The sequence below is a fragment of the Rhodamnia argentea genome, chromosome 3 (genome assembly GCF_020921035.1).
Source record: "Rhodamnia argentea isolate NSW1041297 chromosome 3, ASM2092103v1, whole genome shotgun sequence".
Lineage (NCBI taxonomy): Eukaryota > Viridiplantae > Streptophyta > Magnoliopsida > Myrtales > Myrtaceae > Rhodamnia > Rhodamnia argentea.
In genome coordinates, this window is record NC_063152.1 from 29,826,923 (window position 1) to 29,849,282 (window position 22,360).

Sequence of the window (22,360 nt, forward strand, 5' to 3'; positions counted from 1 at the left end):
AATCACAATTCCAATTCACCAAGCCTGCAAAACAAAGGGTTAGCCAATCACTCCTCCCCTTATAACTTCTAATCTGCAAAAACATTTAACACCTAAGAATGAGAATTCAACCAAAGTTTACCAAATCAAGTGATTTCTTTTTCATGAAATTATCTGGCCTAAACCCTCTTTGGATCCCCAGCTGAGTCGCCAAGCTGTCGCGACCCGCACGGCATCGACCATGCCTCGTGAATTATGGCCATTGGTTTTGGGAAAGATATGGAGGCGTATTAGCACCGCTTTCTTTCTGATATAACTCTGTGATGTATCAAGCAATCTAGCAATCTCTTTACGTCGCATACTTGTGAAAAGATCCTCTTGCATTAGAGTTATATAGTTTCCCATGTCTAAGTGGCCCGTGGGCAACCGTTGTTATGAAATCAAACACTTCAATTTCCTCGAAAATCTCCTCGTAGTTGAAACTCCGGGTTTACTTAGCAGATCTTTGCTTAAGCGAGCAAGGATGAAATCTCTGTTGTGAGTTGATTAAGGACAAACTAAGAGAATAACTAGTTTCATCAGAGTGATGAATATCTCGGTATAGGAATTGGGTCTCTATTAACATTTAAGGAGTCTTATAGGCATGTGTCGCGGGTCGGTGCTCGGGATGGAGATTGTACGGCGACTTAGGCTCTTTGGGATCAATGGATCGCCTAAGCCAAGCCTTGCCCAAGATTGATCGCTCACACTCACTAACCCACTCGAACTCTAGAGAGAGAGAAGGAAGCTCTCGTGGGAGAGAACAAAGAGTCTATTGCATCACCTTGTTTTGTTTTACAAGTGAAGGGGAGCAACTCTATTTATCCAAGAATGGGGACCGAATGAGTTACCCCTTAGCTCCCCAGCCCTTGTCCTGTAGGCTTTATCTTTTATATCTGGACCCCTATGCTTTGTCTTACATAAGTTATTTCTTATGAGACTCTTCATCTTCCTTACTCCATAATATACTCTAGATAGATAAGGTGTAATCTTTACTTGGTTCGCTCCAAGCTAGGATGATCTTAGAGCGTTCTAGGACACTAGGGATCGTGCCTGGCCGCCTTGGATCAGGCTCGGGCATGTCGAGTCCGCTTGTCAGCTAGTATGCCTAGTTCATGGCCTAATCCATGGTACGGGTCACGGCCCATCCTTGTAGGAGAATCTTGTTGGGCTATGACATGTGTAACAAACAAGAAGAGAAAAGAGGCAAATGCTCGACCAAATTCATATATCTCCGCTCGACCATTTGTGGATATTGGTTTGAATAAATGAATCATTCCCTCCTCTACGTACCGCTCACCGTGGTGTGAACTTTCGCGTCATTTTCTTGTTGAGAAACCGATTAGGTGGTTTTGTGCAATACCATGTTGACTTCACAGATTAAGAGCACGTTTTTTTTTTTGTGAAAGAATTTTTTGTAAATTAGTTTTTTGTACTTTAATGTGGTTGGTTTGTTGAAAATGATTGGCCATTAGAAAATCATTTACTATCGATTGCATGCTTAACGGAAAATGAATTCCCTTTTCCTGGAAAATGATATCCCAAAAACTATCTTTTTTCAAACATTGTGTCCGGGGAAAATGTTCTGTATTAAAATCACTTTCAACTCTTGTTTAGTCATTAACTTGAAAATGATTTTCTCTTTTGAGGGTAGAGAAAAGTTCCCTCGTTTTTTAGTGTGGATGCTTTCTTTTATCGTCAAATGTTCTTTTGATAATTCATCATTTTCGATAACAAAACATATGATAATAATGAAAAACAGATCCCAAGAAACCCTTTTAAGCTAAATAAACACACCCAATGATTAGCAATTTCAAATTTCGAATGGGTGATCTAAACATTATACTTTTTATATTTAATAAAAAACAGATTATCATTTTGCCATTTACTTTACATCCAAACAATAAATCCGAAGGCTCTCTATTTTTCAATGAAAGACATTTCGTCGTGAACATTTTCGGTGAAACAACATCATTATTAAAAGTACTTTATGTTTGATTTTCTTCCCCCTTTTTTTTCAAGACTAACACCACTGAAAATTTCAAACTAGACTAACTTTGAGTCACATAAAATCCTATATCGTTACACTCACGTCAAATTTGTCTAAATTTTACCCAAACCTTTTTGAATCTTATCATAGGTATGCCCGTTTGAAATTTTTTGTGACATCGAAAGTTAGTTTGGGATAAAAAAATTAAATTGGGATAAATGTAATAGGAAATTAATTTCACGCAACTCTTTTTGCAGAGAAGGATGAGATCAAGAAAAATCAATTCGCTGAAAAGACTATTCATTGAAAAGACTATGATGCCCTTCTGGAACCAAAATAAAAATGGCTCTCCCCATTGGAGAACCCCGCATTTTTGCGCGCGCTCTCCCTTGCTCACGAACATTTGCAGCAGAGTCACCACAGAGACCGAGCAAGCTCGCCGGGAAAAACCGCGACTCCGCCGTGAAAATCCTCCGAGATGGCCGAGAAGAGCAAAGTCCTGGTGATCGGCGTCACTGCGCTCATCGGAAAGTTCGTCGTGGAAGCGAGCGCTAAGTCCGGTCACCCTACCTTCGCTCTCGTGGGGCCGTCCATTCCGTCCAACCTCGTCCAAGGTTTCAACAGCTTAGGCGTCCATTTAGTTCACGTGAGTAGTTATTCCCGTGCGATTGCGTTTGTTTCCGACATCTGGTTCTTCTTCGAGGAATCGAAGCATCACCTGCCGTTAATCTTGCTCGTTGTTCTGAGAAATGCCTTCGGCTGTAGAATCGGAGTTGATTTTCGTCTCAATCTCTCACTTGATCGAGTTCATGGAGCCACGTTCCTATTTGGTGTTGCTCTTTCACTTTTCTGATATCTCGTCTTTGTATATTGGCGACGAATCATCTCAGCTTCGCTTGTTTATTGGGACAAGCACATTTTCAGACAAATCCTATAGAAACTTCCAGATGCTTTAGCTGTTTATGGGACAGCTACAGCTACGTAGCTGCACTGACCTGTCATTCAGATGCCATGTTTAGATTCCTCGTTACAACCTTTTGAGGATCGGTAGGCAATGTTATGAACGAGAATTCTGTGGATAGTAGCTTGTAATTTTATTTTCCGTGGTATTTCTTCTTGTCTGATAAAGGTATTGAGGTCTTCTCTTCATCGGATTATGAATTTCTCCTTTTCTTAGTCTTCCCACTGCCAAAAGAGGATTTGTTGATGGTTGCTGACTTCATTTATTGTTTATTCATGCTCTTGGTCATTTGATTCTCAGGGAGACATAAACGATCCAGAGACTCTATTCAATGCGATTAAGAAAGTTGATGTGGTAATCTCCACTGTTGAGACACCACTACAGGTCCAATACATGATTGTTGCTGCCATTGCAACAGTTGGAAATATAAAGGTGGTGCTGTTTCTAATAATTTTGCCCTTGTAATCGTTGTTCGTTTAGCAATAGACGAATGGTACCGGTTCTGTTAGCTTAATTCTTTTCTTCTGGTATAAGCGCATACGTTCTCCTTGTGAGCTTCACTTTGGTGAAACCGGATGCATTGACTTATCTATCTAGACTTCACTTCTTTTTTCATCTTAAATGGTCATGACTTTGTGCAGAAGCCGTCATTAAAATTCAAGAATAACTATTTCACATCCAAGTATAGCATAGTGTGGATATTGCGCTGCCCACATACTCCAGGAGGCTTTATATATACAGAACCTGTGTGTTTGGATTTCCTAGGTCAGCCAAAAAACATAAGAAGTTTCAAGCACTCAATATGGACAATGGACATGTATCCCAGCTCTTTGATCATGAGAAACATGAACTAGTTTAACCTTGAAATGGTCTTTTTCAGGAGCATTATTGTTGCATATATGTCACTTACTGGGACGGTACTTAGTAGTCATTGTTGTTTCTTTGGGTGGTTGACGGCCAACAATGAGTGGGATTCTGCATGCTCCCAAAAGGCAATGAACTTATCTGGTATCTTATCACTTATGAAAGTCTCCAAGCAAACAGCATGTTTGCATATTATATACTTGACGCAGTTATCTGGCTGCTGCCTAACATTTAAATCTTCACTTTCCATTTCTTCTATTTTTCTAATAGCAAACTTGGGGTTGAATTTGCTTAATTGCTGAATTTATTGATTCACTTACGATCACTTTTTACTCTGTTATAGTAACATATTTAAAAAACATGAAATTCAGTCTCGTATGAGTTTGTTTTGTTTATTTTGCCAGAAGTCATATAAGTTTGTTGGGTAGGGGCAATGTGCTCTAAATTTTCATTGCTTTCCAATAGAAATGTTTCTTCTGATGTGATTATTTTTCTATTTAGAGATTTTTGCCTTCAGTGTTTGGAAATGATGTGGATCGTGCCCGTGCTGTGGAGCCAGCAAGAACATTTTATGCAGCTTTTTATACTGGCATCCGCCACCTTCTTGAGGAGGAGGGAATCCCGTATACCTTTGTGTCTTGCAACTTTCTTGCCGGTTGGCACCATTCGACATTGGCACAGCCCGGGGCTACAGCTCCCCCTAGAGATAAAGTTGTCATCTTGGGGGATGGTAATGCAAAAGGTAAGAAGCAGTTCGTTGTTTTAATTACGGTAGTGATCAGAGTGAGGGCAGTTCTTGAAGCTTGAGAATTCCAGGCTACTCCCCATCTGGAGATGTTGGGCCTTTTACATCCATTAGTCTTCACTTCCGGATACTAATAAATGATATGGAAGTGATGTTGGTTATCCTGGCACGATACCCGCCTGGTCAGCATATTAAGAAGGTTATCTTTATGTATCTGGCTGAGAAAAGAACATATGGATGCATTTGTGTCTGATGAACTATTCTTCGAGAGAGTTCTTCTTTAAATGCAAGCCGAAAATAACTCTAGGAAGATCAAAGGTTCTGTAATATATTTATTTGCCAAATTCTAAAATTCTTGCCGTCCATATACAGTGGTGTTTAACAGGGAGGATGACATCGGCACCTATACCATCAAAGCTGTGGATGATCCGAGGACCTTGAACAAAATTCTGCATATCAGACCTCCTGCCAACACCTACTCGATGAATGATCTAACGTCTTTGTGGGAGAGAAAGATCGGCAAGACCCTGCAGAGGGTTTATATTCCAGAGGAGCAAGTCCTGAAGATCATTCAAGGTCGGAGGATGCTTTTACTATTAGATTTAAGCACGTGGAAATTGTCTCTAATCTCTCCTGAGATTTAAAGCTTTCAACGTCTATTGGTATACTTGTCCGCTCATATTGCAGATGCGGGACCTCCAGCTGATCTGATGTTGGCCATATCCCATTCTGTTTTCGTGAAAGGAGACCAAACCAACTTCGAGATTGAGCCATCATTTGGAGTGGAAGCTTCGGAGCTCTACCCGGATGTCAAATACACCACCGTGGATGAGTACCTTGATCAGTTTGTCTGATTGTCAAAACTTACTGTGCTTGGTGATCTGATATCCCACATCAACTTGGAATCATAGATAGTATAGTTTTCCGCTTCTGAGGATCCTAGCGTGAAACGCCGCTCTCGCTGATCATCTCACGGCATGTACAACCTCCAAACATTAAGGACATACATACTAGGAATACTGAATATGTGCTCATCTGTGCTGTGCTTGGCGAAGTTACTTCTCTTTTGGAGTTATGCGTTTAGGGCTAGCTAACAAATAATGAATAAAAAGACGGGTTTATGGGATGTCATGCCAAAAGCCTAGTCCAAATTTGGGTCAAACCTAATTGACTCACTTGATTGGACAAATTGAAAGCACAAGAACTTAATTAAAAGGAATCGCGTAAAAAAATGTATAGTTTTTCCTTTTCTATTCTCGGAGCTAATATAGCCAGATTAGAGCTGATGCGTGTTTTGAGAATATGCCCGCTACTTGTAACTCGCAATGTCCTAGTTCGTGTAAGCTCTGTTCATTGAATTAATCTAACAAAGTTTGCCCTATTTTTTTTTCCCAAGAACTTAGGAATTAAAAATGTAATAATCTCGTGATCAACCCTCGTCGGAAAAAGAATTTAGTGCACCTCAAAATAATCATCTAGCGACTGTGAAACTCCATAATATGATGCAAGCATATGCGTATAGAGCTTGCCTTCTCAATTGCGTGAAAAATTATTGCAAACCATTATAAAATGCCACCGATCGATAGAATGACATCGATCGATGAATAAAATCATATCATAAAATTTAATCGAACCTCCAACATTTCGAAATTATGATGACTTAAATCTCCAGAACCATCCAAACTTAAATTTAGATATTTCTTAGTTTTGGTCGGATTATTTTTGGTAAGTTAAGTTTGTCTCATTTCGCCAAAGTTCACACCATCGGTCAAATTGGACAAAATCGATTGAAAAGTACTTTTTTTCAGTCAAAGATTTTTTTTTTTTTTGGGGTCAGAAGTCAAAGATTGAAAAGTACTTTGTCAGTGATTTTTCCACTGTTTTTATTGTTCCACCTTGCGTGTACTCATTTTCCAAGTGAAGGATGATGCGAAGAAAATTCGACTCGAGGAAAATACAATTATGCCCTTCTGGAATCAGAATGAAATGGCCATTTATCTCGAAGCGCGCCAACCGTTTCAGCACACGAGACGGAGCAAGTTCGCCGGGAAAAACCACGCCTCCGCCGTCAGAACCCTCCGAGATGACCGAGAAGAGCAAAGTCCTGGTGATCGGAGGCACTGGATACCTAGGAAAGTTGATCGTGGAAGCGAGTGCGAAGTTCGGTCACCCCACCTTCGCTCTCGTGAGGGAATCCGCTCTCTCCAATCCCGCCAAGGCCAAAATCGTCGATGGTTTCAAGAGCTCAGGCGTCAATCTTGTTCATGTGAGTAGTTATTTCTGCGCGATTGTACTCGTTTCCCACATCTGGTGCAATCGAGGGGTCACCTGCCGTTAATCTTGTTCGTCGTTCTGAGAAATGTGTTTGGCAGTAGAATCGGAGATGATTTTGGTCCCAATCTCCCACTTGATCGAGTTGATGGAGTCACGTTAAGATTTGGTTTTTCTCTTTCTCGTCTCTGATATTTCGTCTTCGTATATCGATGAAAACTTAAATGACGTGTTGGCCGCTATAAATCTATTACACTATCCTAGATCACCGTACCGTAGCTAGATATAGAACGCTACGCGAAGAAAAAAAAAGTTTATGCACTTAATTTCGAATCCATTATACTTCAGGCGGAATCGTAACGATGCGAAACTCTAAATCTTCTCCTCTATTGTTTTTCGTATGACTCGATGAGATGCCCTTCACTTTACGTGAGGTAATTTTTGAATCGTTAAGAGAATGGATTAGAGCTTTATTTATAGAGTTTTTAGCTGGGCCCTCTCATCACGGGCCGAGCTCAACTCGGCCCACACTAGCCAGGACCATATTGCATTAGTTAAGAATCTTTATATCTTATTTTATTAGATTAATTCTCATAAATGATAATTATAATTTCAATTAATATAAGCCCATGTTAAAAAAACGTCCCTCTGATTTTTCACACAGCCCAACGAATGATCTCAGCTTCGCATGTTGGTACGAGCGAGCACATTTTCAGACAAGTCTTTAGAAACTTCCATATGTTTTAGCTGCTCGTGAGACAGCTATCGCTTCGTAGCTGCGCGTTGCTGTGGAGATGAATTTTTTGTATAGAAGTAAATGTGGCTGACCTGTTATTATTCAGATGCCAAGTTCAGATTCCTCTTTATAACCTTTTGAAGATTGGCAGGCAGTGTATAGACGAGAATTCTGTGGATAGTAGCTTCTTGTTTTATTCCTCGTAGTACTTTTTTCTTGCCTGATCAAGGTATTGAAGTCTTATCTTCATCGGTTATGAATTTCTCCTTTTCTTAGTCTTCCCGCTGCCAAAACAGGATTTGTTGATGATTGCTGACTTTATTGATTGCTTATCGATGCTCCTGGTCATTTGATTCTCAGGGAGACTTATACGATCGAGAGCATCTATTGAATGCGATTAAGCAGGTTGATGTGGTAATCTCTGCTGTTGGGACAGAACAACTAGAGGACCAAGACAAGATTGTCGCCGCCATTAAAGCAGCCGGGAATATCAAGGTGGTGCTGTTTCTAATAATTTCTTCCTTGTTTGCATTTGGCGGATCATATAGGTTTTGTTAGCTTACCATCTACTATGAACTCACAAATATGTATGTATTTACTCAGATTTACATCTTCACACACACAAAGGTTCTGTAACCTCAAACTTGTGCCCACTCCGATGTCTTTATCCTTGTAGTGATATTGGGCTGCCCCCATACTCCAGGAGGGTTTATTTATCCATAACCTGTGTGGCCGGGATTCCTCTAGGTGAGCCAAAAATGTTAGTAGTTTCTAGCACTCAATAAGGATTATGGACGTCTAGCCTAGCTCTTCGATCATTAATTCGTGGGATGCATGAGCTAGTCGATCCTTGAAATGGTCTTTTTCAGTGGTTGCATATATGTTACCCAACCCCACTTGCAAGGATAGTACTAGTATGCTCACAAAAGTACAAGTACTTAGTAGTTGTCGTTGCTTAGGGTCGTTGACGGCCAATGATAAGCCGAACTCAGCATGCTCACAAAAGGCAATGGACTTATCCTGATATGTTACAAATTGTGAAAGTGTCGAAGCAAGCAACATGTTTGCATATTCGATAGTTGACAGAGTTATCTCGCCGTTGCCCTGACATTTTTTTTTTTTTGGGGTCGAATGCCCTGACATTTAAATCTTCACTTTTTTCTTTACTTCTAAGTTTCTAAATGCACTTGGGGTTGAATTTGCTTAACTTCTGAATTTATTGATCCATTTATAATCACTTTTATTCTGTTATAGGAACATACTGAAAAAACATGGATAAAAATGGATGTTTCTCCTGATTTGATTATGTTTCCTTTTAGAGATTCTTGCCTTCAGAGTTTGGAGGTGATGTGGATCGTGTCCATGTTGTGGAGCCAGCAAAAGCTTTACTTGCCATCAAGGCTAAGATCCGTCGCCTTGTTGAGGCCGAGGGAATCCCTTATACCTATGTGTGTTCTAACTGTTTTGCGAGTTACTTCCTTCCAACATTGTCACAGCCGGGGGCTACAGCTCCCCCTAGAGATAAAGTTGTCATCTTAGGGGATGGAAATGCAAAAGGTAAGAAGCAATTCGTCGAAATGCACATTTCAACCCCGTTGAGATTCTTCTGTGCATTTTTCAGGATTTAATTTCGGTAGTGATCGGAGTGAGGGGCAGTTCTTGAACCTTGAGAATTCCAGACAACTTCCTTGTCTAGAAATGATGGCCTTTTGCATCTATGAGTCTTCAATTTTGGGGAATTATAGATTATATGAATGTCGAGCGGGTTATCGTGGCACAGGACCGCCTGTTCAGCACGTTAAGATGATTATCTTGATGTATTTGGTTGAGATAAGAACATGTGGATTTCAGTTGTCTGGTGAATCTAGCGAATTCTTTATTAAATACGAGCTGAAAGTAACTCTAGGGAGATCGATGGCTCTGTGATTTATTTACTAGCCAAATTCTAAAACTCTCCCTGTCAATATACAGCGGTGTTTAACAAGGAGGATGCTATTGGCGCCTATACCATCAAAACTGTGGATGATCCAAGGACCTTGAACAAAATTTTGTACATCAGACCTCCTGCCAACACCTACTCTTTTAATGATCTCGTGTCTTTGTGGGAGAGAAAGATCGGCAAGGCCCTGGAGAGGGTGTATGTTCCAGAAGAGCAGGTTCTGAAGAACATTCAAGGTTAGGGATGCTTTTCTATTAGATTTAAGCACGTGAAATTGCCTCTACTCTCACGCTTCGATGGGTTTACTTGTCTGGTCATGTTGCAGAGGCGGCGGCTCCACTCGATGCAATGTTGGCCATTTTCCATTCTGTTTTCGTGAAGGGGGACCAAACCAACTTCGAGATTGAGCCATCCTTTGGAGTGGAAGCTTCGGAGCTCTATCCCGATGTCAAATACACGACCGTGGATGAGTACCTTGATCAGTTTGTCTGATTGTCGAAACCAATTGTGCTTGGTAATTTCTCACACCAGCTGGGATCATAAATAATATTAGGATGCTGCTTCTCAGGATCCTAGGGTGAAATGTCGCTGCCCCTGATCATCTCATGGCATTTACAGCCTCTCTGAATATGAGAACATACAATCACTATTTAATACGTGCGCTTCTATGCGGTGCTTGGAGAAGTTACTTCTGTTTTGGAGTTGTATTGGTTTATGGGTCAAGCTTAAAAAAAGGACGAGGGCTTTATGGGCTGTCATGTCAAAAGTCCAATGCAAATTTGGGTCAAACTTGATTGAATCTTGAGTCCCAACGACTTGATTCGAAAAATTGAAATGGATTTGATTATAAAAGCAGTGAAACCTCGAATTAGGGTTAATGACACAAAAATCTCAAATTGGTAGGTTAATAATAAATTTATCTTAAATTAATTTTTAGATTACAAAAAATCTTAAACAGTCAATTTGTGACAAATTTACCTTAAATTTGATATATTAGTGATATATTTACCTAATTTTTTTACCACAAAAAATCTCAAATTAATATACATGTGATAAGTTTGCTTCAAATTAATTTTTTGACCACCAAAATTTCAAACGGATATGTCTATGACAAATTTATCCTCTATTAATTTTCGTAAAATTAGGTTAATATCATGAAAAACCTCAAATCAGTATACCCGTAGTAAACGGAGGGTAAAAACCCCAAACTGGTATACCCATCAATTGTCACGTGTCATCTAATTTAGCAATTTTGCGGTAATGTTTAAACATTTTCTCTTTTTGTCGATTTAGTCCTATTGGTCGGAAATCGTTGATTTGGATGCGGACCGTCTTACGTGGCATTGCCAGCACGCTGATTTGGGCAATTAATAATAATATTTTAATATTTGTTTGAATTTTTTTATGTTTTCATTTTTTCTCTTTGACCTTGACCTCCACTTGCTTCAAGCAAAGGTCATCCTCGCCAACGTTGGGCGAGGGCTGTTCCCGTCGGTCCCTACCGAGGGCGGCCCTTATCGGCGTCTGGTCTTCTGCCTCCTTCCTCTCCATCTCTCATGGCATTTACAGCCTCTCTGAATATGAGGACATACAGTCACTATTTAATGCGTGCGCTTCTATGCGGTGCTTGGAGAAGTTACTTCTGTTTTGGAGTTGAATTGGTTTATGGGTCAAGCTTAAAAAAAGGACGAGGGCTTTATGGGCTATCATGTCAAAAGTCTATTCCAAATTTGGGTCAAACTTGATTGAATCTTGAGTCCCGACGACTTGATTCGAAAAATTGAAATGGATTTGATTATAAAAGCAGTGAAACCTCAAATTAGGGTTAATGACACAAAAATCTCAAATTGGTACGTTAATATAAATTTATCTTAAATTAATTTTTAGATTACAAAAAATCTTAAACAGTCAATTTGTGACAAATTTACGTTAAATTTGATACATTAGTGATATATTTACTTAATTTTTTTACCATAAAAAATCTCAAATTAATATACATGTGATAAGTTTGCCTCAAATTAATTTTTTGGCCACCAAAAATTCCGATGGATATGTCTATGACAAATTTGTCATCTATTAATTTTCGTAAAATTAAGTTAATATCATGAAAAACCTCAAATCAATATACCTGTAGTAAATAGAGGGTGAAAATCCCAAACTGGTATACCCATTAATTGTCACGTGTTATCTAACTTAGCAATTTTGTGGTAATATTTAAACATTTTCACCTTTTGTCAATTTAGTCCTATTGGTCGGAAATTACTGATTTGGATGTGGACAGTCTTACGTGATATTGCCGGCACGCTGATTTGGGCAATTAATAATAATATTTTAATATTTTTTTGAATTTTTTTATGTTTTCATTTTTTCTCTTTGGCCTTGACCTCCACTTGCTTCAAGCAAGGGTCATCCTCGCCAACGTTGGGCGAGGGCCGTTCCCGCCCGGTCCCTAGCGGGGCGGCCCTTATCGGCGCCTGGTCTTCGCCTCCTTCCTCTCCATCTCTCGGGCTCGGGCATGTCGGGTTTGCTCCTGGGCCACTATGCTTGGTCCATGGCCTAGTTCGTGGCACGAGTCACGGCCATCCTTGTAGGAGAATTTTGTTGGGCCGTGACATGTGTAACAAACCAGAAGAGAAATGGTGCAAATGCTCGACCAAGTTCATATGTTTCCATCCGATACTGGTCTAACTAAATGAATCATTCCCTACTCTGCATACCGCCCACCGTGGGCGTGGACTCTCGTGTCCTTTTTTTGTCGAGAAACCGATGAGGCGGTTTTGTGCAATACCGTGTTGACTTCACAAACTAAGAGTGCATTTTTTTTGAAGAATTTTTTGTACTTTAATGCGGTTGGTTTGCTGAAAATAACTTGCCATTGAAAAAATCATTTACTGTAAAAAGAAAATATGCATGCTTAACGGAAAATGAATTCCCTTTTCCTGAAAAATGATATTCGGAAAACCATTTTTTTTTTCAAACTTTCTAACGGGGAAAATGTTTTACATTAAAATCATTTTCAATTCTTGTCTAGTTATTAACTTGAAAATGATTTCCTCTCTTGAGGGTAGAGAAAATTTCCTCGTTTTTTTTAAGTGTGGATGTTTTCCTTTATCGTCAGATTCATAATTTTCGATAACCATACATGTGATAATAAACGAATTTCAAGAAATCCTTTTTAGCCAAACAAACACACCCAACGATATGTTATTTGAATTTCAAATGGATGATCTTAACATTGAATCTTTCACATTTAATGATAAAGAGATTATCATTATATATGCCTAATTTACTTGCATCATGCTCACTATTTAATGACTGAATCAATCTAAGAAATTTCCTCTCCTCTCTTCTAGAACTTATGAATTATTTGTAAAGTAATCTATATAGTACAATATCAATTGAGAAAACAAATTACATTAAATCTAAACCTTCAAAATTAGGATTACTTAAATCTCTGACACCATCCCAACTTACATTTGAATTTACTTATCTTTGGTAATTTAAGTTTTTCTTATGTCGCAAAAATATGAATAAAATCTCTCAAATAGGACAACATCATTATTAAAAGTACTTCATATTTGATGTTCTTTTTCCTTTTTTTTCCTAGGACTAACACGATAGAAAATCTCAAACCAGGTAATCCGTATTATATTTACCAAAATTTAATTTTTGTGTCATGAAAAAATCCTATATTGTTACACTCATTCACATTTGTCTAAATTTTACCTAAACTTTTTTGATTGTCGTAGGGATGCCCATTTGGAATTTTTTGTGATATTGAAAGTTGGTTTGAAGTAATGTGGTACGAGTATATTAATTTGAGATTTTTTGATAAAAAAATAGTTTAGAATAAATGTAATAAAAAATTAATTTCACCTACTCTTTTTCCAGCGAAGGATGAGATGAAGAAAAATCAATTCGCTGAAAAGACAATAATGCCCTTCAGGAACCAAAAAAAAAAACAAAACAAATGGCTCCATGTCGAACCCCGCATTTTTGCGCGCGCTCTCCCTTTCTCACAAACAGTTCGAGCACAGTCACCGCATAGACCGAGCAAGCTCGCCGGGAAAAACCACGACTCCGCCGTGAAAACCCTCCGAGATGGCTGAGAAGAGCAAGGTCCTGGTGATCGGAGTCACTGCGCTCATCGGAAAGTTCGTCGTGGAAGCGAGCGCTAAGTCCGGTCACCCTACCTTCGCTCTCATGGGGCGGTCACCTCCTTTCAACCTCGTCCAAGGTTTCAACAGCTTAGGCATCCATTTAGTTCATGTGAGTAGTTATTCCCGTGCGATTGCGTTCGTTTCCTGCATCTGGTTCTTCTTCGAAGAATTGAAGCAACACCCACCATTTAATCTTGCCCGTCGTTCTGAGAAATGCCTTCAGCAGTAAAATCGGAGTTGATTTTCGTCTCAATCTCTCACTAGATCGAGTTGATGGAGTCACGTTACGATTTGGTGTTGCTCTTTCTCTTTTCTGATATCTTGTCTTTTTATGTTGGCGGCGAATCATCTCAGCTTCGCATGGTCATTCGGACAAGCACATTTTGGGACAAATCTTATAGAAACTTCCATATGCTTTAGATTTTTATGAGACAGCTACAGCTACGTAGCTGCAGTTGACCTGTCATTCAGATGCCGTGTTTAGATACCTCGTTACTGTTAGATTTGGAGAAGTGAATAATGGAATGCATAAATTATAATTAGGCACAAGGCCGATATAAATATACATACAAAGAAGGGTATAAAAGTAAATACATATACTAAAGGAAAAACCCTACTCCTAATATATCTAACACCCCCCCTCAAACTCAAGGTGGGTCAACCAATGAGAGTTTGGAAAGAAGAGTAGCAAATCGTTGTGATGTAAGAGATTTGGTGAATAAGTCGACAATTTGGGCTGCAGAAGCTACAAAGGGAAGAGAAATGATACGTGCTTGGAGCCGATGACGCGTGATATGACAATCAATGTCGATGTGCTTGGTACGCTCATGAAAGACCGGATTTGTAGCAATGTGAATAGCACTCTTATTGTCACAATGAAGAGGAATGGGATTAGAGGAGGCAACACCAAGATCGGCAAGGAGACGTCGAAGCCAAATAATCTCAATCGTAGTGTCGGCCATAGCACGATACTCGGATTTAGTAGAAGAGCGAGACACGACAGGTTGTTTCTTAGCACGCCAAGAAATTAGAGAATCACCCAGAAAGACACAAAATCCCGTAATGGACTTGCGGTCGGTAACATCCGAAGCCCAATTAGCATCAGAGTAAGCACGAAGAGCAAGCGAGGAAGTTGATGGGAGAAAAGCTGAGCGTGTCAGAGTACCACGAAGATATCGCAGAATGCGGAGTACAGCAGCATAATGAACTGTACGAGGAGCCGCTACAAATTGAGTGACAAGGTGAACAGCATAGGCGATATCGGGACGAGTAGTCGTAAGATAGACAAGACTGCCAACAAGAGCCCGGTAGCGAGTAACATCGGACAAAGGCTCACCATCATCCGGACGAAGCTGTAAATGAAGTTCAACGGGAGTAGCCGCAAGATGAGTATCGGACAACTCAGCACGAGCTAGAATGTCAGCAATGTACTTCTGTTGGGAGAGAAGAATACCACGTCGATTGCGAGCAACCTCAATACCGAGAAAATAACGTAAGAAACCTAGATCCTTCATAGCAAACTGACGGTGAAGATGTTGCTTAGTATAAGCAATATGAGCATAGTCATCCCCAATAATAATCATATCATCAACATAGAGTAGTAGAATAGTACAACCAGAAGGAGAAGTGTGGGTGAACATAGCATGATCATTCTCACTCCGAACAAAACCAGCTGACCGAACAACATCTGCAAAACGTTCAAACCAAGCTCGAGGAGCCTGTTTGAGACCATAAAGGGCTCGACGAAGACGACAAACCCGACCGGGAGAATGAGCTAGACCAGGAGGTGGCTGCATATAGAGTTCCTCATGAAGGACCCCATGAAGAAAAGCATTCTTCACATCAAGCTAAAAAAGAGGCCAATTACGAATAGATGCGATCGCAAGAAGAGTACGAACAGAAGCCATTTTGGCAACATGAGCAAAGGTCTCCTCATAATCAATCCCATACTCCCGATCAAAACCACGTGCAACAAGACGCGCTTTATAGCGCTTAATACTACCATCAGAGTGAGTCTTGATTTTATAGATCCAACGACAAGATATCAAGGATTTTCCTGGTGGAAGAGGCACAAGATCCCACGTACCGGTGCGTTCAAGAGCGGACAATTCCTCGGACATAGCATCACGCCATTCGGCATGTTGTACGGCCATACGATAATGAGATGGTTCCTGTAAAGTATGGACAGCAGCCATAAAGGAACCAAACTCATCAGAATAACTTGTAGCAGCCACGTACCTAGCTGGAGGACGGCGATCTCGCAGAGGATTCCGCCGAGGGGAAGGGGGGCGAGAATCGTCAAGAGGCGTCGAAGTGGCGAGTGAAGTAGACGAGGAAGGAGGCATAACGGGAGAAGGTGGTGGCACTGGATCTAACGGAGAAGATATAATAGGAGGAACAAGAGATGAATCAAGAGGAAAATCCATAAAAATATATGGGGCTGATTGTGAAGAAGTAGGGTAGCAGAAAAGAACGGTAGGTGCTCAAAGAATTGAACACTACGAGAGATACAAATACGCCGTGAAGAAGGATCATAGCACCCGTAGCCTTTATGTTCTGTGCTATAGCCTAAGAAAGCACACCGAACCGACCGTGCAGAGAGTTTGGTATGCTCATGCGGTGGAAGAAGCACATAACACGTACAGCCAAAAACACGAAGTTGGTGATAAGTGGGTGGTTTCGAGAAAAGACGTTGGTAAGGGGTGGCTTTGGAGAGGACAAGAGAAGGAAGTCGATTTATGAGATAGACAGCAGTAGAAAGTGCTTCGGCCCAAAATTCAGTAGGAACAGAATTGGACAACAAGAGAGCACGAGTAGTATCTAGAAGATGACGATGTTTTCACTCAGCAAGACCATTTTGAGCAGGAACACCGGGACGGGACAACTAAGGTAAGGTTCCCCGAGAAGTTAAGAAAGAACGAAAAGCAGTAGAAAGATATTCCCCACCCGAATCAGAACGAAAAACTTTAATAGTTTTAGAGAATTGAGTAGAGATCATGGATGTAAAGTTTTTATATATAGAGAGAAATTCATCACGAGAGCGCATGAAATAAACCCAGGTATAACGAGAATAATCATCAATAAACGATACGTAATACTTGAAGCCACTTTTAGAAATTTGGGGGGCGGGACCCCAAACGTCCGAATGTACTAAATCAAAACAAGAAGCGGAAACAGAAGAACTAATAGGAAAATGAGGTGCAGATTGTTTAGCTAAAGGACAACTAGTACAAGGACGCATAACAGTAGATGAAATAGGCCCAAGTACACCTCTCGACCTTGAAAAGACAAACGAGAAGCGGATATATGACCCAAACGCTGGTGCCAACAGTCAAGGTCGAAGATAGCGAGAACATGTTGAGGTGAGGGAAGCTGGAGATGCTGCATCGTATATAATCCTCCATGTCTACTACCCCCGCCAATCGTCCGGCCACTCGTACGATCCTGTACAACACAAGAATCAACAGTAAATGTCACTATATAACCCATATCAGCAAGTTGTCCAACGGATAAAAGATTCAAGGCTAAGTTCGGTATATGCAACACATTAGGCACATTAAAGCTGCCAGGGATAGTAAGATGGCCTTGCATAGTAGCGATAATAGAGGATCCATCAGCTGTAAAGAACCCTTGTGGATTTTTGAGTGTAGTCTCTTGAGTGAGATGATGAGCAGAGGCGGTCATGTGATGAGCGGCCCCAGAGTCAAGAATCCAAGAAGAACTATCACTTGAGGATTGCGCAGGAAATGCAGTAGCAATAGTAGAGGATACACCGGAAGAACCAAGATGAAGCTGAGCTAAACGAGAAAGCCGAGCCTCAATATTAGCAAGACGATCATCTAAAGATGAGGATGGAGTGGCACGATCAGCGGATGGAGAAGAGACAGGTGCAACGGAGCGTGAGGTTGCATCGGGAAGATCACGCATCTTCCGAAAGCATCGATCCTCGGTATGTCCATTTTGTTTACAGAAGTTACAATAAAAACGTGAACCTCTCTGAGAAGAGGCACGCCGGGAGCCACGCACAGTACTACGCCGAGAACCACGTTGAGAACTACGCCGAGAATAGCCGGATTGAAAACCACGTTGAGAGGAGACAGATTGAACACCACGGCGAGAGGGGCCGGACCGGAAATCGAGCCGTGGGGTGGCCCGATTTGCAGAGGGATCTACAGATGGAGGAGCACCAAGAATTCGTCGTCTAGTTTCCTCAGGCTGAAGTTCTTTGATCGCATCCGAAAGAGATGGTGCGGGATAATGATAGAGAATCTGACTCCGAACTCCCTCAAATTCTGGTGAAAGTTGCATCAAGAATTCGTAAAGACGATTCTTGTTCTGATCTTCAAGTTTAAATGCAGCACAAGTAACGCAACCAGCACACGTGGGACATGCTGGACGAGCCAATACATCAAGTTGAGACCAAAGAGATGTCATATAATTATAAAATTCACGAATTGATCGCGTGCCCCGAGTGGCACGACGAAGTTCCTGCATAAGCTAATAAACACGAACGGAACCTGTTTGCGTAAACATCTCAGCAATTTGATCCCATAACTGTTTTGCACCAACAATCCGAGTAAATTGGGGGCGAAGATCGGGGCTAATAGAACCAAATAATATGGCCCATGCTTTCCGATCAGCAACATGCCAAGCCCTAATTTCAGATTCGCGTTGCGTAATCCGATCAGTACTAAGTTTAGGGTCGGTAGTATTGGACAAAGATGTAGGACAAGAACGAGTACCATCAACATGCTCATATAAATCACGATAAACAAGAGCAGCCATCACCGAGGGTTTCCAAATAACGTAATTAGAGCCATCCAACTTAACATCAATGCGATCAATCCGATCACTATCAGCCATTAATTCCGAGATCACTAAATCAAGGTGGAAGCAAATATATATATGAGTGAAGAAGATAGAACCCGAGATCGGTCGCAAGAACAAGGTGAAAGACGAAGAAGATCGGGCGAGACAAAGTCGGACAATCGCGAAGCTATACCGATGAAGACAACGTGGCCGGCATGAAAAACGAAGGCGCAATGAAGAAGGCGACCGAAAAAAAATTTCTCGGGGGCGCTGCCCCCGAACCCCCAATTTTTATCGGGGACGTTGCCCCCGAACCCCCAGCCCACTCACCGGCGAGCGGGATCGCCGTAGTCGTTGATTAGTGTATAGTACTCACAAGAAAGCAAACCCTAGCTACGATACCATGTTAGATTTGGAGAAGTGAATAATGGAATGCATAAATTACAATTAGGCACAAGGCCGATATAATATATACATACAAAGAAGGGTATAAAAGTAAATACATATACTAAAGGAAAAACCCTACTCCTAATATATCTAACAGTTACAACCTTTTGAAGATCGGTAGGCAATGTTATGAACGAGAATTCTGTGGATAGTAGCTTGTAATTTTATTTCCCGTAGTATTTCTTCTTGTTTGATAAGGTATTGTGGTTTTATCTTCATCGGATTATGAATTTCTCCTTTTCTTAGTCTTTCCACTGCCAAAACAGGATTTGTTGATGATTGCTGACTTCATTGATTGTTTATTCATGCTCTTGGTCATTTGATTCTCAGGGAGACGTAAACGATCCAGATACTCTATTGAATGCGATTAAGCAGGTTGATGTGGTAATCTCTACCGTTGAGACACCACTACAGATCCAATACATGATTGTTGCTGCCATTGCTACAGTAGGAAATATAAAGGTGGTGCTGTTTCTAACAATGTTGCCCTTTTAATCATTGGTCGTTTAGCAATTGACGGGTGGTACAGGTTCTGTTAGCTTAATTCTTTTCTTCTGGTATAAGTGCATCACATTCTTCTTGTGAGCTTTGCTTTGATGAAGTGGGATGCATTGACTTATTTATCTGGACACTTCACTTCTTTTTCCATCTTAAATGGTCATGACTTTGTGTAGAAGTCATCGGTGAAATTCGAGAATGACCATTTCACATCCAAGTATAGCACAGTGTGGATATTGCGCTGCCCACATACTCCCGGAGGCTTTATTTATCCAGAACCTGTGTGTTTGCGTTTCCCATAGGTCAGCGAAAAAACATAAGGAGTTTCGAGCACTCAATATGGACTGTGGACATGTATCCCAGCTCTTCGATCATGAATCTGCAGGAAACATGAACTAGTTTAACTTTGAAATTGTCTTTCCAGGAGCATTAATGTTGCATATATGTTACCAACTCCCGCTAGCTCGGATAGTACTTAGGTAGTAATTACTGTTGCTTTGGAAGGTTGACGATCAACAATGAGTGGAACTCCGCATGCTCCGAAAAGGCAATGAACTAACCTGATATTTTATCACTTGTGAAAGTGTCCAAGCAAGCAGCATGTTTGCATATTTTATACTTGAGAGAGTCATCTGGCTGCTGCCTAAAATCTAAATCTTCACTTTTCATTTCTTCTATTTTTTTAATAGCAAACTTGGGGTATAATTTGCTTTATTGTTAAATTTATTGATCCATGTGTGATCATTTTTTACTCTGTTATAGTAACATATTGAAAAAACATGAAATTCAGTCTCGTATGAGTTTGTTTTGTTTTATTTTGCCGGAACTCTTATAAGTTTGTTGGATAAGGGCAATGTGCTTTAAATTTGGTTGCTTTCCAATGGAAATGTTATTTCTGATGTGATTATTTTTCATTTTAGAGATTCTTGCCTTCAGTGTTTGGAAATGATGTGGATCGTGCCCATGCTGTGAAGCCAGCAAGATCATTTTATGCGGCTTTCTATACCAACATCCGCTGCCTTATTGAGGCGGAGGGAATCCCGTATAACTACATGTCTTGTAAATTCTTGCAGGGTGGCACCATTCAACATCGGCGCAGCCCGGGGCTACAGCTCCCCCTAGAGATAAAGTTGTCATCTTAGGGGATGGTAATGCAAAAGGTAAGAAGCAATTCGTTGAAATACGCATTCTGATCCGTTGGGATTTTTCTGTACAACTTTTACGATTTAATCAGGTTAGTGATCAGAGTGAGGGCAATTCTTGAAGCTTGAGAATTCCATGCAACTCCCCATCTGGAGATGTTGGGCCTTTTACATCCATTAGACTTCACTTCCGGAGACTAATAAATGATATGAAAGTGATGTTGGTTATCTTGGCACCATACCGCCTGGTCAGCACATTAAGAATGTTATCTCTATGTATCTGGTCGAGAAAAGAACATATGGATGCATTTGTCTGTGATGAATCCATTTATCGAGAGAGTTCTTTAACTGCAAGCCTAAAGTAAACTCTAGGAAGATCAAACGTTCTGTGATATATTTGTTTGCCAAATTCTAAGATTCTCCCCGTTAATATACAGTGGTGTTTAACAAGGAGGATGACATCGGCACCTACCATCAAAGCTGTGGATGATCCGAGGACCTTGAACAAAATTCTGTACATCAGACCTCCTGCCAAAACCTACTCGATGAATGATCTCGCGTCCTTGTGGGAGAAAAAGATCGGCAAGACCCTGGAGAGGGCTTGTATTCCCGAGGAGCAAGTTCTGAAGATCATTCAAGGTCAGAGGATGCGTTACTATTAGATTTAAGCAGGTGGAAATAATTTCTATTCTCTCCAAGATTTAAAGCTTTCGACGCCGATCGGTCTACTTGTCCATTCATATTGCAGATGCGGAACCTCCAGCCGATCTGATGTTGGCCATATCCCATTCTGTTTTCGTGAAAGGAGACCAAACCAATTCCGAGATTGAGCCATCGTTTGGAGTGGAAGCTTCGGAGCTCTACCCCGACGTCAAGTACACCGCCGTGGATGAGTACCTTGATCAATTTCTCTGATTATCAAAACTTACTGTACTCGGTGATTTGATATCTCACGTCAGCTTGGAATCATAAATAGTGTAGTTCTCTGCTTCTCAGGATCCTAGTGTGTCATCTCATGGCATGTACAACCCCCAAGGATAAGGACACACATACTATGAATACTGAATATGTGCTCATCTGTGCTGTGCTTGGACAAGTTACTCCTCTTCTGGAGTTGCTATGGGTTTAGGGCTAGCTAAATTAAAGAAAGAAGACGAGGGTTATGGGTTGTCATGCCAAAAGCCTTAGTCCAAATTTGGGTCAAACCCTTCACCCCTCAAACCATAGAAGACTTGATTAGACAAATTGAAAGTAGAATTACTTGATTAGAGAAGCAACAAATAAACCGGTTGGAAAGTGTAGATTTTCCTTTTTCCATTCTCGTAGCGGAGCTAATAAAATCATACCAGAGTTGATGCGCGTTTCGACAACATGCTCGCCATTCGTAGCTTGCAAGGTCCTAGTCGGTAGAAGCTCCAACTTGGGAGGTATTTGTAAAATCAAATTCTTAACATGTCTTTGAAAATCTCCTCAGAATTGAAACTTAAGGTTCAGTGAGCAGATTATTGTTTTTTTTTTTTAAAATAAGTCAGCAAAGATGAAATTTCTGTTGCCAGGTGATTAAGGGTAAGCTTAAAGAATAACCAGTTTCAACCGATTGATGACTACCTCACGATATTAGATTATTATTAATTTTGTAAGGACTCTCATCATTGAATCAATCTAACAAAACAGAAAAATTCATATTAGCTTTCTAATAACATTAGATTATTATTAATTTTGCGTGGTATATATATGCTTACATCATATTGTCACAATGATCTACTATGCTTGATCTATT

General features: G+C 40.6%; 2 protein-coding genes and 1 pseudogene across 2 annotated transcripts in view; all 3 read left to right on the top strand.

The window, feature by feature from the left end:
- LOC115743219 (phenylcoumaran benzylic ether reductase Pyrc5-like) overlaps positions 1 to 10,229 on the top strand; it is a 44,152-nt gene extending 33,923 nt beyond the window's left edge. Inside the window, exons 3-7 of the mRNA XM_048276289.1 lie at positions 6,619 to 6,844; positions 7,946 to 8,080; positions 8,905 to 9,142; positions 9,557 to 9,760; positions 9,850 to 10,229. Coding sequence (XP_048132246.1) covers positions 6,662 to 6,844; positions 7,946 to 8,080; positions 8,905 to 9,142; positions 9,557 to 9,760; positions 9,850 to 10,016 — 927 coding nt within the window. The 5' untranslated portion in view covers positions 6,619 to 6,661 and the 3' untranslated portion in view covers positions 10,017 to 10,229. The remainder of the gene's footprint in view (positions 1 to 6,618; positions 6,845 to 7,945; positions 8,081 to 8,904; positions 9,143 to 9,556; positions 9,761 to 9,849) is intronic.
- On the top strand, positions 2,472 to 5,647 carry LOC115743220 (phenylcoumaran benzylic ether reductase POP1-like). The gene is made up of 5 exons (XM_048276287.1): positions 2,472 to 2,654; positions 3,270 to 3,401; positions 4,335 to 4,575; positions 4,951 to 5,154; positions 5,266 to 5,647. The coding sequence occupies exons 1-5, from the start codon at positions 2,487 to 2,489 to the stop codon at positions 5,430 to 5,432; spliced, it is 912 nt and encodes a 303-aa protein (XP_048132244.1). The 5' UTR covers positions 2,472 to 2,486; the 3' UTR covers positions 5,433 to 5,647.
- Positions 10,230 to 13,619: 3,390 nt separating the features above from the next.
- On the top strand, positions 13,620 to 21,640 carry LOC115743223 (annotated as a pseudogene).
- Positions 21,641 to 22,360: the final 720 nt, after the last annotated feature.